The sequence below is a fragment of the Streptopelia decaocto genome, assembly GCF_964273445.1.
Source record: "Streptopelia decaocto genome assembly, chromosome: 6".
Taxonomy (NCBI): domain Eukaryota; kingdom Metazoa; phylum Chordata; class Aves; order Columbiformes; family Columbidae; genus Streptopelia; species Streptopelia decaocto.
In genome coordinates, this window is record NC_138660.1 from 30,077,329 (window position 1) to 30,095,736 (window position 18,408).

Consider the following 18,408-nt stretch of genomic DNA (forward strand, 5'->3'; position numbering starts at 1 on the left):
CTGAGCTGATGTTGCTGTGCGCTCATGAAGCGAACGGGTGCAGCAGGCGGGCGCGGCCGCGAGGAGCCGAACCGAGTCCCCGCCCCCGGCGGGCGCGGCGGCCACGTCACGCCGGCCCCGCCCGCTCCGGCCCAAAGCCGGATCCCGGCCCGGGCCGCCTTCCGCCCGGCCCGCTGGCCCATGCTGCCCCGCGCCCGGCCCGCTCCTCCGCCGGCTCCGAGCCGCCGCTGCCCGGTAAGCGCCGCGCCGCTTCCCCGGGGGCCTCGCCGCCCCGAGCCCCTTCCCCCGCCGGCCCGCGGGGCTGTGACCTCCGGGCTCCCCGGGCCCTCCCGCGGCAGCTCCGCGGTCCGCCGGTCACCTCCCATAGCGGGTCCCGGGGGCCGCCCGGCCCCGCAGCGGCTGCTGGCGCAGAACCGCCCGCTGCTCCCGGCAGAAATGGCCCCCGCAGCGCCAAAAGTGACTGTGGAAGATGAGTAAGCCCCATTAAAACCGCTCTTTTTTAACGGGATGTAAGTGGCTGGTACGTAGTGTCGTTCTGGAAAGCTTTGCGTGATGACCTCGTTCACAAGCTACATCCTCAAGAGATGGTCTGTCACTTGTGTGGCCTTCAGAAAGCCATCCAGAAACCTGGTGTTCATGTGCAGTCTGCACAAGCTGGGATGGGGTTCTTTACTAATGTATGTTTACTGAATAATTAGCAAAATGTACTTAATTGCTTTTTTCTCCCTTTTCTTACAGGTTGTAACTTTTGCAAGGCTTGCGACATGCGGTAGGACAACCAGCATTCTGAAGAGCTCCGTCCTAGATCCGGCTGGATCTCTGAATGCTGGTGGATTTACTGGAGGCTCTTTCCAAACCTTGCTGGGATCAGAACCCGTAAACTTTCCAAAAGCTTCATAATGGAGTTCTCAGTATGCAGAGGAGATTATATTAGATATTTCAAAAGATCCTTATTGCTAGTTTTAGTATGTGTCCTAGTTCTTGTGTGCACTGATCAGGACTACTATAGCTTACTTGGAGTGTCCAAAGAAGCAAGCAGTAGAGAAATACGGCAAGCTTTCAAAAAACTGGCATTGAAGTTGCACCCTGATAAAAATCAGGTACGTCACATCTTTAACAGGTCAAAGTTGTTGAATTAATGACTCTTAATGTTTTAACAAAAAGTGGTTTTAAATTATCTAAAGTGTTTCTTTGTTCTTGTGAAGCAACGTAACCACCTGATAATGTGGTTCGGCTCAGATTTTCTGCAGAGAGAATTTACAAAAAGATATAGACTGGTCGTACCTGGTTGTGTTCAATTTGGGCCATATTAGATTGCTGCAGTAAAACAAAGAGTCAGGGTCATTTAATTCTGGATTTTATTTTTGTAAATAAAGGAAAATGTACGTCTGTACCATATGACATTGTTGGTAAACTGATGAGCTTGTTTCTTTCCATTTAGTTTAGGGGTCTTACTATTTCCTTAACATAAAGTCTCATCTAAACAGCAAACAACACCAGGCTGTGCCGAGACATCAATCTCCAAATATTGAATAGACTGAAGCAGAAATTGTGGGACTGCCGAGGTAGAACAAGGGAGGAGAACGAGAATAACTAGAGAGAGGACTCGGAACAGCTCAGACTGTGCTACCAGATTTTCTGAAGTACAAAGAAACTGATTTTAAATTTAAATGTCATCAGTTTCTCCTCCAGATTTCCTGAAATAGTCAGATTTCCAAGGATTATTTTCTTAGCGTTATATGTACAATATGCTTTATTGCTTACTAATTATGGTTTTCCTTAAATAGAATGATCCAAATGCACATGAAAATTTTTTGAAAATAAATAGAGCCTACGAAGTACTTAAAGATGAAGATCTCCGGAAGAAGTATGATAAATACGGAGAGAAAGGGCTTGAAGATCAGCAGCAAGGAGGGCGTTACGAGAGCTGGAACTATTATCGCTATGATTTCGGTGAGTTATTCTTTACATTTGTGATTGGGTTGAAACAGCCAAGTAAACGCAATATTCAGATCCATATGAGATCTTTTTACACGTTTCTGCTGGATCTCCTCCGGATCTCTGCCTGTTCTGCTGTACCTGTCATTTGCTCTCAGTTGACCCAGGCTTTTTATTTACCCTGTTAATGGCTACCCCCTCCGAAAAAAAGTAACAATCTGTTTACCTAGTCTTTTGTTCCTGCTGCTTACCTTTTTTTATTGGTTGTCTGACTTTATTTTTTTAAGTGCAAAGCTTTTTTTCACTTAAATTCCACTATCAACGTTTCATTAGTATTCTTTAATGTAAGAACACCATTTTTTGTTTAGATGAAGTATTCCCAAGTGGATTTTGAGAGGAGACTTTTGCACTGTTGGGCCTATTTTACGTCCAGTTATACAGTTAAAGATCAGTAAAGAGGTAGTAGAAATCAAAAGAATAATAACAGAATCATACCAAAATTGATATTGAGACAAGTGATGTAAGGTGTGCCGCAACAAATTGTAGGTCGTTACAGGGAAAGACTGGGATGAACAGTTCTCAGAGCTGCTGGGACAGGAGTCAACTAAAATAGGGACCTGAGGAACATGCTTTGATTGCTGTGAATAAAGAGCTGGAACAACCTTCCACCTTGGAAAACAAAATTCTGGTGTAGTTTGATTTAATAGATCCCTGTCTCTAAAACATTAATGTCTGTGCACATGGAAATTGAATAAACCAGAGGTGCTACTATCACAGGAAAATACAGAAATTACCCTGAAATGTCTTCAGATAAGCAGTTTTAAGAAGTTTTATTTGCCTGAAGTTGCACTGCTTGATTGGGAAACAGCATCCTTGAATGTCTATTGAGCAGAGTGTCTATATTTTTATATTTTATGTGTATATATAAAAATTGAGATATCTTTTATGTATGTATGGCTGAATGTATGTATTATATTGCATTACATATAGATGGATAGTAATCTAAACAGTACCTTGTCACCTGTAGAAATTAATTCTCGTGTTATTTATTTGCGTTTAATTTTTGTATACTTCAGGTATAATGGCATTTCAGCATCTTAGGTACTGTGAAAGATCTGTAGCCATAGTAGTGTAATCTAATGGTGTCTAATAGTGGTTTTGGTGTCCTTGGAGCACAGGCTGGCTCTGGGTAGGGCTGGGCAGCTTTTAGAAAAGCTGCTTACCTTTATTCTGCCCGCTTTGTTCCTCTGTGTTCACACATTCTGCTCATGGAAAAGCTTGTGGCTGAAACACCTTTGTCATCTAAATAGTTTAGATAACCAGAGGCGAAACAAATACAGCTTTGTTGTAAAAACTCTTTGGCAGCTCGCTGTTTCAACCTAAGTGTGGTGTCTTCTGTTTTCCGTCTTATGATGAAGTTGATAGTTTGTTCCTTCATTTTAAACATGGCAAAAATAAAAAGCGATGGTTGTTTTTCTTCATAGGTATTTATGATGATGATCCTGAAATTATAACATTGGACAGAGGGGAATTTGGTAAGTTTTAAATAAATAGCTTTGACAACATGGCAACCCAAAGTAACAATTTTCACATTCTGAGCTGTGTATCTATAGACTTCTCTACATATCTATACAAAAAACTCTCAGAAAATCATCCTGAGATGAGAAAACAAACAAAAAAAACCTCTTAACACTTCCTGGCAAACGGTAGTCGGCAAATAGATCAATATCAATAAACCGTTTAGTGTTTTAAATTGCATTTTCACCTCTTAGACACGGATTCTACATAAAAGGATTGCCTGGGGGAAACCAGAAAATACATAAAGTGATGTAAGGAAATGGAAACTTCTAGTGGGTAAAATCTTTTAGAACTTGTATTTTGTTTTTGAGGTAACCAGATATCTCACATTTCAGCTAGGTTAATCTGTAGAGAGTACTTGTATTCTTAATTAATAGAACAGATGTGGAAAATCAGCGTGATGGTATAATCTGAAATAGGATTTTTGTGCGCTTGCCTACAACAGCGAGTGTGTGCAAGCGAGGTGCATCTTTATCTCACCTAAATTACTGTTACTAACTGTGCCTGGTATATAAATACTTTAACCAGCTTTGGGGAGAACAGTATAGTAAAAATGTACGTCATAGATTCGAATTGGTTACTTACGGTTTTCTTTTCTCCATCTAGATGCTGCTGTTAACTCAGGAGAACTGTGGTTTGTGAATTTTTATTCTCCTCGGTGCTCCCACTGCCATGACTTGGCACCTACGGTATGTATAGCGAGCAAATTCACTCTGAAAATTCATCCTTTTTAACTGTAGAAAACTTAACAAAGTGGAACTTGACACTGAAGCTGAAACCAAAGACAGTAATTCAAAATGCCAGTAATAAAATGTGCTGGTTTTTTCATTACATCTTAATAGGAAAATGTCCTTTTTATCCCCTTTTTTCTAGTGGAGAGAGTTTGCTAAGGAGATGGATGGAGTAATACGCATTGGAGCTGTCAACTGTGGAGATAATAGAATGCTCTGTCGAATGAAAGGGATTAACAGTTATCCCAGTCTGTATGTTTTCAAAACTGGCATGGTGAGTGATAAAACTGCAGGTGTTTTCAGAAAGATTGAGCTCTGGAACAATATTTAATACTCGTTCAATCATAGATCTTTACATAAAGATCTTTCAATGTATTACTTAATTTAATAAATTACTTTTCCCTCACCTTGGTGAAATTAATTGGGGTACAAATTGCGCTTGAATAACTGGGTACGTTCTGACAATGATAAGAATTAAGAGGTTGAATGCAGAGATTGTGCGTACACTAAATGGACTGGTGCAAGCAATTTGTATTGAAATAGAAATGTAATCACTGGGAGTTGGTGTTTTTCAGACTAAATTGTCCTTGTGTTGCTGGACTTGGAAAGAAATCACATTAAAATTAAATTCCAAACATTCCAGTATGGGAAGGAGAGGACAGATAGGGCTACGATTTTTGGGGATGGGGTCCTGCAGTTGCATAAGTACTGTTATTAAGAAAAAAAAAATAGGTTTTGCATTGTTTTTTTCTTGTTTTGAATGTTATAAACCTTATTCTTTGTCTTCTATAGCAACCAGTGAAATATTACGGAGACAGGTCAAAAGAGAGCTTGAAGAACTTTGCCATGCAGTATGTTACCAGCACAGTCACCGAGCTATGGGCAGGTAATGTTCACTTATTTTGCTTGGGGTGTTGATCTTGAAATTGCTTTTACAACATAAAACATGGCAAGAACTATGAATACAACTGAATCTGTCAACCAAGTGTTATTTTTTGAGATTAAAAATAGTTCACCGTAATTCGCTAATATAAATATAAAACCTTGTCGCTTCATAGTCACGTTTGACTAGTCACAGACTGATGCAAATTGTTTCACTCTTAGGAAACTTCGTTAATGCCATTGAAACTTCATTTGCTTCTGGCGTTGGTTGGCTGATCACGTTCTGTGCTGAGCGTGGGGGTAGGTGCATTAAATACTTTTCAAATAAGGCAAACAGAAAAAAACCCACTTTTGCTGACAGTGGCGTAATCCCTTTCGCTTCTAATAAAAAGTTGTAAAAACCGATCACAGTATTTGGACTGTTGGTCATTGAAGCTCCGTTTTAGAGGCAGTTTGACAAAAGGGACAATAACAGGAAGGTATTGTCCAGAGAAAGTTGCCGTGGTTTGCTGGGCGAGCCGAGTAAATGCGCTGCGCCTTGGACAAATAAAGATTTCTCAGCCTTACGAAGAGGCCTTTGCTCTGTGAATGAATAACCAGAGCTGTAGTCTTGGGTTTACATTGGTGAACGCCTTCATTTCCAGTTCCAGGCCTGTTGTTAAGTCATTGGTCCAGTGAAATTTTCGGAAAAATAATCTGCATCAACTGTTCAAAGGCTGGATGGGTCATTAGAGCATATGGTGTATTTATTAGACTGAGTCATTTGAATCACAGAAAATTGATCTTTCCATTGAAATCTCATTCCAAGACAGTATGTAGATACCGCTTTAAAGAAAAAAAAGAAATTTTAAAGGTCAGCCTTAGTATAGCAAATAAATTATTAATTCTGTGTTGATGGAAGCAAGACAATATTATTCATGTTATTTTTAACTTAGAGTAGACAACCGTCAGGTGCTGATAAGCAGATGGTACAGCCTCAAGTCACTGAACACCAGAGCACTGGCCAGAACCGTGGCTTTTGCAGCCGTTCCTCTGCAGGGAGGAAGGGGGCCGTTCTAAACGAGTCGCTTTAGCGCATTAGTCATTTGAAATTTGATGTTCGTAAATAAGTCATTTGTATTTTGCAGATTGCCTGAGTTACCAAACCCGCCTCAAGCTCGCCGGCATGTTGGTAAGCACTGTGCACCTCTTACAAAGCAAAATAACACACGTGAAAGCATAAAGTTCAGCCAAAACTCCCGCTGAGTTTAGTGCAACCAAGATTTCACCCATTAATTTCAGAGCAGTGAAATATTTTGGCTTAGTAGCCACATGAATGAATATTAACTAATGAATCACAATGTGGTCTCCTTCCATTTTCTCAATGTTGTCTATAATTGCTTGTGTTGGGATTTTCAAAAGGATTTCTGAACCTGAAAGTAAAACCCACTCTTCTTTGGTTTTGTGTTTGTTTCTGTTGGTTTGTGGGTTTTTTGTCTGTTTTTCTTCCAGGAAGGTCTCGCTAATGTGGGCTGGATGGACTGTGGCACCCAGGGCGAGCTCTGTGATAACTTGGATATCTCCTCTAGCACTACAGCGTATTTCCCACCTGGAGCCACCATCCAGAACAAAGAGAAAGGAGGCGTTTTGGTACGAGTTGTTATCTACATCTTTAAAAGGAGGAGATGAATTTTTCAACCTACCTGCTTTCACCCTTGTAATTTACCAACTCTGAGTTACTGATTCATATTATTCCTAAATCTAACAAATCACCGAAACTTAAATATCAGTAGAGTGAAACTAGATTGGAAATCTTGTAAACTTGATCAAAAAATTTGGGTTGAAATTTGAATTTTAGACTTTTAGCACCCGTTCCCACAAAATATGATAGCTCAACTTCAATATTATGGGAAAGCAAGGTAACAAGCAGTATTCTGAGAGTGATATGTGAAAAAGAAATTGATCAAATAACGTATTACTAACTGTACTTTTCAGTTGGTGGAAAGGAATGAATCAGAATAATTTCCCTGACACTTTGAGCACTAATCATCAACAGTCAGGTTGATGTTTGCAATTCTATACAATAAATACAGTTAATTTTTCTTCCTAGTTTATTAACTCCTTGGATGCCAGAGAAATATATCATGAAGTAATGTGGCACCTGCCAGACTTTGAAATGATCTCTGCAGCAGCATTAGAGGTAATTTAGAAATATGTTACCATTTCTTCAAATAATGCATTTTTATATTTTTAATCAGTACTTTATCCCATTGATGCCTAGTATTAAATATGAATATTATTATTAATAATATCGTTCATAATATTAATACCTAGTATTAAAAATAGCTAGTATTTATTTAACTGAAAACGACTATTTTTTTTCCATGTAGCCAAAATTACTTAACATTGTTTGTCTACATTTACTTTTGTTGTTTAGCAAAACAACCAAGAGGGGGTGGCGTGTATTTAATAGCAAAATACAAAACCACAAAAACTGCCGTTGCAACTCAGCTCTGTTGCAGAGAATTGGGTTTTATATGTATTTTGTCAGTCATGTAGGAAAGAAAATACTCCTTGTTAATCTGTGGGAGGTTATGTATGAGGAAAAAAAAAAGAGGAACCCTCTTTTCATGCTTGTAGTTGTGCTCGTCAGCTTGATCTACAACAGGGAACACAGATGGATAATTGGGCATTTGCCTTTATTAAACATACAAGCAATTTACGCAGTGGTGTAAGTTTGGGATAATCTCTTTTTTCTCTGTGTTTTTGGTTTGGTTTTTTGCCCTGGTTTCAAGGACCGTCTGGCCCATCACCGCTGGCTGCTGTTCTTTCAGTTTGGGGAGGGTGATCAATCAGGTCTACAGGAATTTAAGAAACTTAAATTTTTACTTAAGGATGAACATATTCAGGTAAGACGGCTCACTCGTGTTAAACACCATTTACATTCAGACAACAAGTCAGTATCTTTTTTGTTATTAACTGTTACTACCAGTTGCCGCCTCTGGTACTGAAAGACATAGATCATCATATGGTAGATCCATAGTAAAGCTTTTAATTTAAAGCAATCAGTGAAGTTTCCCGTACAGTTTCAATAATTTAAAAGTAGTTAGGTGTGGGTGATTTGAGTGATTTTCTTGAAGTTAATGGACATTGTATGGAACTGAACTGAACAGGCCTCTGAGTATTGTGGGTGATTTGAGTGATTTTCTTGAAGTTAATGGACATTGTATGGAACTGAACTGAACAGGCCTCTGAGGCCTATGTATTCAGCAAGAGAGCAAGAGAGCAAGAGAGCAAGAGTCGAGCAGCCTACGTGTCGTGCGTGACTTTATACAACCTTGGGTAAAACAAAAGAAAGACTGTCTAGTGAAGAAAAGAATCAGCAAGCCAGCTATAATATAGATACATTTTGTTTAATATTAGAGTTTATGTAAGAATTGTATAGTCCAATCACCTATTAGTTTGCGGCGCGTGAACAGCAGCTATTGACCAATTACAAGTAGCCTTCTGATGCATGGACAGCGCGTGGACAGGTCAAAAAGATATTTAAGGAGAGTTATAACAAGTAATAAACGGCTTCGCTTGAATTCATATTGGATTGTGTGGAGTCCGTGATTCTTCGCCCTCGCAGTTAGGAAAGATGATCTTGTAAGTCTGCTCTCTGATGGGAAACGTTGCTGCAGATCCCAGTCAGTTAACAATTAAAAGTTAACACTTCAACATCAAATTGATATATGTGAAACTATTTTAATTACTTGGAAAACCCTATAATTGAGAATTTTCTTAATAAAAAGAAACCAAAGTTTGTACGAAAGACATACAGATTGTGTTATTTATAAGGTATGTATTTTTAAAAAATTGTTGCATTGACTAGAATAATTTCAACATCACATTTATTTTAGGTTTGCTTCCTTGCTGTTTTATTTGGAGCAGGGGTGGAAAAAACGAGGATTCTTAAAAGGTTTTGTTCCTCATTTTGGTCTTTAAATTAAAAATTAACAACCTAATACAGCTTTGCTAGTAGTTTTCCTCAAATACCACAGTTACAAGATTGGTTTAAGCCTCTGTTTATAAAAAAGCTACTACTTTTCTGTATTTTAACCGTTTTTAGTGACTCTTACTGCCTTTCAGGACATGTTAATCTGTATAAATTAGGAAGCCTTCACTAAAATGTCACTGTCTGTTTAACAGGTTGGCAAGTTTGACTGCCTTTCCTCACCAGCCATCTGCAACAAACTGTACATCTATCAGCCTTGTTTAGCCGTCTTCAAAGGAAAAGGAACTGGAGATTATGAAATTCATCATGGTAAGGGAAACTGTGGCAAGTTTACATCACTAAAGCAGTAAGGCATTTGACACAGTCTCCACAGCATCCTCACAGCTAAACTGAGGGAGTGCGGTCTGGATGAGCGGGTAGTGAGGTGACTGTGAACTGGCTGAAGGGAAGAAGCCAGAGAGTCGTGGTCAATGGGGCAGAGTCCAGTTGAGGCCTGTATCTAGTGCAGTGCCGCAGGGGGCAGTGCTGGGGCCTGTATTGTTCAATATATTCATCAATGATTTGGATGAGGGAATAGAGTGACTGTCAGCAAGTTTGCTGGTGACACCAAGCTGGGAGGAGTGGCTGACACACCAGAGGCTGTGCTGCCATCAGAGACCTGGACAGGCTGGAGAGTTGGGTGGGGAAAAATGTAATGCAATATAACAAGGGCAAGTGTAGATTCTGTCATCTGGGCAGGAACAACCCCAGGTTCCAGTATAAGTTGGGGAATGACCTGTTAGAGAGCAGCGTAGGGGAAAGGGACCTGGGGGTCCTGGGGACAGCAGGGTGACCATGAGCCAGCACTGGGCCCTTGTGGCCAGGAAGCCAATGGTACCTGGGGTGGGTTAGAAGGGGGTGGTCAGTAGGTCAGAGAGGTTCTCCTGCCCCTCTGCTCTGCCCTGGGGAGACCACACCTGGAATATTGTGTCCAGTTGTGGCCCCTCAGTTCCAACAGGACAGGGAACTGCTGGAGAGAGTCCAGCGCAGCCACCAAGATGCTGAAGGGAGTGGAGCATCTCCCGTGTGAGGAAAGGCTGAGGGAGCTGGGGCTCTGGAGCTGAAGAAGAGGAGACTTGAGGGGTGACTTCATTAATGTTTACAGATACATAAAGGGTGAGTGTCAGGAGGATGGAGCCAGGCTCTTCTCGGTGACAACCAGTGACAGGACAAGGGGTAATGGGTGCAAACCGGAACACAAGAGGTTCCACTTAAATATGAGAAGAGATTTCTTCTCCGTGAGGGTGGCGGAGCCTGGCCCAGGTTGCCCAGGGGGGTTGTGGAGTCTCCTTCTCTGCAGACATTCCAACCCGCCTGGACACCTTCCTGTGTAACCTCATCTGGGTGTTCCTGCTCCATGGGGGGATTGCACTGGATGAGCTTTCCAGGTCCCTTCCAACCCCTGACATTCTGGGATTCTGTGTGTCAGAAGGAACCTGAGTTACACCTAAAAAGCTGGGATTTATCAATATCGGTTATTTTGCTTGAAGTCTTTACTGTGTCAATACCGTTGCCAAGGCAAGTGTATCTTAAAGAGTAATTTTTTAATTCCAACAGCCACTAGTAAGGTGGTAAAACAGCCGGTAGTCTAGGCACCAAAAAAAAAAATCATTTTGTCTGACAAAACCATGTTTTGTCTTGGATAAAATATTTATTTGGCTAATACCAGGTAAATATCCAGTTTATTGTCAGCTATGATATAGAGTGTGTTGTACCTACCTATGTTTGGACAGTTTAACATTGTCTTCCTGAGTAAAAGCGAATTTATTTAAGCAGGGCCATGTTTAAAGCTCCGTCGGGGGAACCGAAGGACTCCTGTTGCTGTCAGTAAGTTTTAAAATCAGATCTCTCATAGGGAAAAATAAAGTTTCCTCTCTGCATTGTTCTCTGAAGGAAAGAAGATCTTATATGACATTGTTGCATTTGCCAAAGAAAGTGTCAACTCTCACGTTATCACACTGGGACCCCAGAATTTTCCTGACAAAGAGAAGGAACCATGGCTTGTGGATTTCTTTGCACCGGTAAATATTTAATATCTGTATTTCCCTTCTTCTAAAATCTGTTATGAAACCACCTACCAAAGTACCGGCACTATCCTGAAAGTGCCCTTTGGTGTCCAGAGATGATTGCGGGGAAAGCGGTCGCGCTGACTTGTGTCTCGTGTTCTAGTGGTGTCCTCCTTGTCGAGCCTTGTTGCCAGAGCTGAGAAAAGCATCGAAACATCTCTATGGGCAGCTGAAATTTGGAACACTAGACTGTACTGTCCACGAAGGGCTTTGCAACGTGGTAAGCTGCAGGAACTAAAAAATAACCATATATATATATAAATATATATATATATATATATAAAAATATAATCCTTTCAAATAATACTATGTTCTTGTAGTTGGGGACGGAGGTGGACAATGCTTGTTCTTTACTATTGCTTTCTTAAAGGGTAGTGAACCAAACAGGACGCTTGTATCATCATATTTTTCACGGAGCAAACTATGTAACCACTACTATATTAATGCAAAAAAACATGTCACATTTTGCTGTGATTTCATAGTCTTACTGGAAGACTCTGGAAGTGTCAGAATTCAATAATTCCTGGCATTTATAAGAGGAAAAAAATTAAAGCAGAACCAGAAAAGATTTTCTAGTGTCTATATAAATACATAGATGCATTCTTTTTGTTCTTCACATAGGAGGATAAGAACAGTAAAACATATACAAGTTTGGGAGATGTCTGCAAAACCACTTCTAGTTCAATTTACCCTGACTTTGCTTTTTGCTTTGTAGTGCTTAAGAAGTGCAGGATCAACTTCAAAGTAGAAGAAAGTTTAGTACTTACCAGTTTACATTTATTTAAAGATATAGTAGTGGAATGAAAAATATTTTTTTAAAAAATCTTGCCCAGTTTTCCATGTTTAAATTTGCTGAACTTTTTTGTTTCAATGACTTTATCATGGTAGAAATTATTGACGTTACTTTTCCTGAATTCCAGAAAATACTACATTCTGACAGCTTTCCTGCAACTGCACGTTTTATTGTTCACAAGAGCAATAAGCAAAGAACATTTTTTGCAAGTTTTCTGTAGATGTGTTTACACACCAAAGAATTCAAATCACAGAAGTATCTGTATTCAACAGTGAACAATACAGTTATTCATACGCTACAAGCATGAACCTGAACACTGGGAATAGCTTTCAAGTTAATGCTTAGAAGGCACATGGATTAATTCCTGTGTTTGCAGAGCGTGGCAAAAGAACTACTGCCTGGTTTTTAAATTGAGAAATTAAATGATGCCATCTCTGAATACAATTGGCGTCTTCTCTGTACTGATTTGTGATGGTTTCAAACTCCCACCTGCAGGTGAGGTCGAACAGTTGTGCTGTGCAGAAGGGCAGTAAAAAGACACTACAGGAAGCCTAATAATTCCTTGCAATTTCTTATTGTCTGTTTTGTTAGCATAACATTCGAGCTTATCCAACCACAGTTGTGTTCAATCAGTCCGATGTTCATGAATATGAAGGACATCACTCCGCGGAGCAGATCTTGGAGTTTATAGAGGTACGTTGATTAGAACCCTTGTTGCAGTCGCACTCTGTACGCAGCTCATCCATCCGAGGTGGAAGATTCTAAGTTGGGTGGGGTTTGGGTTTGATTTTTAATTGATTAGAATAGTAAGATAAAGAGTGGGAAAACCTTGGGCAGGAAGAGTGATCCACCAGCTGTCAATGAGGGACTTGACACTCAGTGGATTCATTTCCCTACTGTCAACTTCTTTGAGATCATGAGCAAATAATTTAAGAGGCCTTCCAGTCTGCAAAGTAATAATAAGGATGTCTACCTCATAGGAGAAAGGAATTAAAAGTCTGCAGTGCTGTAATATTAAGGTGAAAATGCCTCATGTACACATCTGGACATAGGATGAGGTTCCCAGCGTTGTCAATTAGCATTCTCAGAACTCGGTGCAGACTGTAGGTGCGGGATAACTCACTGCACAGTGTATGTCTATGAACTGTCTTTACTTTAGGATCTCAGAAATCCCTCGGTGGTCTCCCTAACACCAGAGACTTTTGTTGAATTAGTTCAGAGAAGGAAACGAGAGGAAATCTGGATGGTTGACTTCTACGCGCCGTGGTGTGGACCTTGTCAGGCTTTAATGCCAGAATGGAAAAAAATGGCCAGGGTAAGTGATATTCAAATGTTTTGTGTGCTATCGTGTCCTGTTCTGTGGAATTATGGAGATGGTACAACTGCTTGAACTAGAAACTTATACTAAAGCTTATCTATAAATTCTGAAATATTACTGAAATTGTAGCAGTACTGAGTATCGTATTTGATGGTGGGTTTTCTTCTTTTTTTCAGATGTTGACTGGGTTAATCAGCGTAGGCAGTGTGGATTGTCAGAAGTATTATTCTTTCTGTCACCAAGAAAGTGTTCGGGGATATCCCGAAATAAGACTCTTTCCTCAAAGATCAAGCACAGCTCATCAATATTAGTAAGTAATTGAATTCAGTTTGGGAAATGTTAGGTGATGTGGAACATGATGATAAAGTTTCTCTTAAAAGTGCCATTTTTTTCTTGTTGAAAATACTAAGTTGTTGAATATAACACGTGCCAAATTCCTAATCATGAGCCAGCTATTTCCCGTAAAAAGATGGGAGTTTGTCTCTTAAAATAAACATCACCAAAAAGTATCAAGTCAGATTTTGACCAGGTAACTCTGTTGAAAAATACTTAGTTATAAAGTTGTAAATTAGTGGATATGAATCTTGAATTAATCTCTTTTCTAACCTGTCACTGGCATTTCACAACTAAGCAATGCCCTCGAAGTTCAAATAAGAAATCCTTGTCCAGGTAACCTGTTTGCCTGGCTCTTCTACTGTCAAATCAAGGAAAAGTATATATAATTGATAGTTGATTTATATTTTCTAATTGATGTTAATTCCTTATAATATTAAGATATTTCAGTTTAATTCCTGTGTTTCTTAGAGGATGCAGTTTTATCTGAAGTTGTTACCTTCATTCAAAGTAGTTTACTATCAAAGCTTATGTGCTCCAAACCAAGTTGCTTACTGTCTTGACACAGAACTTTCTTCCCTTTTTTCTCTTCATCATCTTCTAGTCCTTAGTTCGTTATCTTTGAATTGTATTCATGAGACTTATTCAGATTGGAAAGCAAGGTAGAAGTATATGCTAAAACATACACATTTAAGTTTATTATTTCATCATCTCCACGCTGGAGAGTGTTTTTTTTTTCAAATGTAATTCAAACTACTGTAGAGCTGGATTTGTATTTTCTTTTTCATGTTTTTACAGCAGCTACAACGGATGGCACAGAGATTCCTATTCGCTGAGAGGCTGGGCACTGGGGTGAGTTTCTGCATTAGACTTGGTTCCAAAGACAGAAGAAATTAATATCTAAATGCTACGTAAATCAAGAATGAGAAACAGGTGTATGTACTGCTTAATTTAAAATGTTAAACTTGCTACATCTTTTAACTCAAGCTTTTAAAGGCTTTCCAGACCACTAATATTCTTAATTTTAGAAATTCTTCTTGTGCTTAAAAGGAATTTGGATGTGCTTAAAGTTTTGAGTGGATTATGACTTATTCTTCCTCTCCACAGGTATTTACCCCAAGTGTCTGTAGACCTGACTCCTCAGAGTTTCACAGAAAAGGTTCTGAATGGCAAAGATCACTGGGTCATTGATTTTTATGCTCCTTGGTGCGGACCTTGCCAAAATTTTGCTCCTGAATTTGAGATCCTTGCGAGGGTAGGCTTTGAACTGGAGTAGCGGATTGTTACACTCGTAATGGTCAACATAGAATTTGTCATCCCTTTATTTCTTAACAATCACGTGAAAATAGCAGATGTTCCTTTCCTTCTCATTGAAAGTCTTTTCTTTTCAGACGGTTAAAGGCAAAGTAAAAGCTGGAAAAGTCGACTGTCAGATGTACGCTCAGACCTGTCAGACGGCGGATATCAGAGCCTACCCCACTGTCAAGTTTTACCCCTACCAAGGAACAAAGGTAAAGTGGCTGCTTTGTGTACGCTGGCGAGTGGGGACTGGTAGTAGATGTATTTCATTTCATAGCAAGATTTAAGAGATGATTTTTGTAACAAAGTGCATTCAGGAGATGCAATAAATGATGTCAGTAATATGTAAACTACTGAGACAAAGATACAGTAATAATGTTATTGAAAAATAAACTGTAAATCAATAGAACAGTAACTAAAATGTGGGCTCAGCCAGAACCAAGGTTTAATTTTGCAGGGATCTCACGTGACAAAATGTTTTTCAACTTTTAGTGGTTGTACCACCAGCCACACAAATCAGGCAAAGTCTCTAATGAAATGTCGACAGCTTCATTTTGGCTAAGGATAAATATTCTTTCAGTGTAATCACAGCATTTCATTTTAATTTTTACCTAAATAACATATTTTAAGATAGAAAATAGTTTAAAAATATTTAGTTGTGTTCTGTCTCAAAACCAAACCTTACCAAACCATTTCAATTATCAATGTGACTCTGTTGAGGTCAACATTTCCTACTAACATATTACTAATAATAAATTAAAAAGTTGAGAAGTATCCGAATAGTTCTACGAAATTGCCATTATTCTTGTAAAACATGTCAAGGACAACAGGAAGAGCTTTTTCCAATACGTGGCAGATAAAACCAACACCAGATGTAATGTAGGCCCACTGATGAACGAGGTGGGTGCCCTGCTGACAGAAGATACAGAGAAGGCAAAGTTATTGAATGCCTTCTTTGTCTCTGTCTGCTCTTCAGGCTTCTTGAAGGCCCAAGACAAAATTTGTTTAGTTTTGAAAGCCAGCAGCTAAGAGTGGTTCTTACTATAAAGACAATTAGGATTGTTTAAATGGAGACAAAAATATATGTATGGCTTAGAAATCAACCTACCAGAGCTATTTTCTTCCTCCTTGCATTCAGTGTAGAACATGGGTAATATATGACACATTTTTAATTTATTTTTTAAGAAAAATGTTCTTGGTGAATATATAGACAGCAGAGATGCCAAAGGTATTGCTGACCTTCTGAATGAAAAACTAGAAGCAATCCAAAATAAAGGAAAAAGAAAAAAATCTAGAAATAAGGTAAGACTACTTACTGGGGGGGCTTTTGCAGAAGACTCGTTATTGTAAAGAACAGCCTTTAAAAATGATGTTACTATTTTCTTGCTGTGAAATATTAAATCCCGAATCTTCAAACAGTACCAGGAGCATTTTACTTCTAGACTTGTTTTGTCTACTATTATTTGTTGAAGCCCAGTTCTCCATGTCCACAGCTGTAACAGAGGATAACTCCCATTGCAACACCAGTTATGGCAAGACATACAGAATCTATAGGTATCTGTGTTAAAGGTGGCTGGGTGAGATGCGCTACCTCCTTCAGTGTAATCCTTAGACCAGACTTAGCAAGCAGGACCCAAATTAGAGAGGCCAGTGAGTGCAAGATTGGAATAGATGTTTTAACTCAGAAAGAAGGTATTGATATAGAGCTGTTAAGAAATACTCTGAATTCTATTTAAGAAACATTTGTCCAGTTGAAATATTAATGCTGCAGATAAATGTAAAATCACAGAGAAGAAAAAAAAAAACCAACAAAACTTACAGAATAACTTAATTGTTTACTTTCTTGTCACTAGGATGAGCTCTAAGTGGTACTGGAAGTAAATACAATTCAAAATATTCTGAAGCTGTGAATAGAGAAGACACCGTGAGGAACATGAAAGGCTGATCACATTCATGACAGGACGAGATGAAAACGAGTTTTTGTTCACAGGCATACGTGACTGTTCGAATTCTGTTTAAACTGTGGGGAGACGAAAGTACTTTGGTTTTGGCATTCAATGTTTCTGCAAACGGATTCTGTGCGTCCCTCCTCTGATACAGCAACTACCTTTTTCTAGTCAAACGGTGGAGCTGACCAGAAATGAGGTCTGTGTCACTTTTGCCTTCCCATTTCCTAGTTCTTTCTATTTTTCTGTCTCTTTTCAAACACATTTGGAAGGTGGCACTCAGCCCGTGGCTGAATATGCACTCAAACCGCTCTGCAATGCAGAAACACCACGAGGGATTGTCCGGTGGAAAGACAGTTCACCTGGTGATTATTCTGCTTTGGGGTTACATGATTGTCTAGTCCATTGCTAAGAAATACAATCCAGAACTGGGAGCAGGTGTCTTGAATCACAGCGCTTCTGCCCTGGGTGGATCACTGGATCGTGGCACTGCTAAGAGCCAGAGGATGGACAGAACTTTGAAGAGCTTCTTTGGTTGGTTTGTGCTTTTTTTCTACTTTATTTTTGTAAGAATCAAGGACTTCAAACTCAGCATTTTGTTGACTTTCAAAATGTAAGTTATGCCATAGAAGCAACTGCTTAAGATAGTAGGTCATAACTTCATTATTGTCTATTAAATATGAATGTATTCTGTGGACATATTTAACCTCTTTTGGTATTACCACTTTTCCTTTCTCCGCAGACCTGTTTTGGGGGTTTTGTTTTTTATATAATCTTTAAGGCAAGCAGGCTAGCAAGTGCCTTTTTTAATTTAATAATGAACACTGTACATTACAATGTCTCTTCCTACATCTTAATAAATTCCTATTCTTTAGAGTAATATTTTTCATAGCTTCTCAATAGCCAAGAAAAATTACAGGAAACAACAGCACATGTACTGTGTTTAGAAGTGCAACATTGACATGTTTCATGTTTTCAATAAAATGCTGCTGAGAACTTGTCAGATGGACTTTTCTCCCTGCTCTCCCTGGATTTAGATCTGGCATGACTAGTATTAGAACTTTGTAAATAGTTTGTTATCTACAAGTAATTTATTTTCTAAAGAAGGCAGCAATAAAAGGAAGAGATTCAAGTAACTTTGAGACATTCAAATGCTTCTTCCCCCTATTGCTTTGCAGTTTTGGAGTGTATTAATCTGAGAAAGAAGAGAATGTATTGTGTCCTCATCAAAATATCTTCTCCACTGACTTACTTTGTCTGGTTTTGAAATTCATTTAGGCTGTGGGGAAAAGGATTTGGTTTCAGTATCAATAAAATTAATTTTTAAGATTTAATTCTCTATGGTGATACTCTCTTTAGCTTAGAAATTAAAACAATTGGATGCAGAGACCAAATGGATGTGTACAGGCAGAGAGCTGTAGATGATGTAGGTTTCTAAGAATTTTTTCCAAGGTTGTTTTGGGTTTTTTCCCCCCTATCTGCCCTTTCTGACAGTTTTCAATAAGCAGT

The 18,408-nt window shown here is 39.2% G+C and overlaps 1 protein-coding gene across 1 annotated transcript; it reads left to right on the top strand.

The window, feature by feature from the left end:
• The first annotated feature begins 111 nt into the window (after positions 1-111).
• On the top strand, positions 112-17,902 carry DNAJC10 (DnaJ heat shock protein family (Hsp40) member C10). The gene is made up of 23 exons (XM_082055649.1): positions 112-234; positions 739-1,100; positions 1,788-1,953; positions 3,423-3,473; positions 4,123-4,205; positions 4,390-4,521; positions 5,040-5,133; positions 5,352-5,429; positions 6,257-6,300; positions 6,621-6,758; positions 7,219-7,308; positions 7,904-8,017; positions 9,300-9,414; positions 11,038-11,165; positions 11,314-11,430; positions 12,595-12,696; positions 13,163-13,318; positions 13,498-13,631; positions 14,453-14,506; positions 14,762-14,909; positions 15,046-15,165; positions 16,139-16,255; positions 16,807-17,902. Exons 2-23 carry the CDS (start codon positions 900-902, stop codon positions 16,816-16,818), a joined length of 2,394 nt encoding a protein of 797 aa, XP_081911775.1. The 5' UTR covers positions 112-234; positions 739-899; the 3' UTR covers positions 16,819-17,902.
• The last annotated feature ends 506 nt before the right edge of the window (positions 17,903-18,408 follow it).

Excerpts from the sequence above, each read along its gene's own strand:
- DNAJC10 (XM_082055649.1), top strand. The coding sequence starts at position 900 with ATGGAGTTCTCAGTATGCAGAGGAGATTATATTAGATATTTCAAAAGA. Across the intron at positions 5,134-5,351 it reads AGTCACCGAGCTATGGGCAG|GAAACTTCGTTAATGCCATT; the intron begins GTAATGTTCACT and ends TTTCACTCTTAG. Across the intron at positions 11,431-12,594 it reads ACGAAGGGCTTTGCAACGTG|CATAACATTCGAGCTTATCC; the intron begins GTAAGCTGCAGG and ends CTGTTTTGTTAG.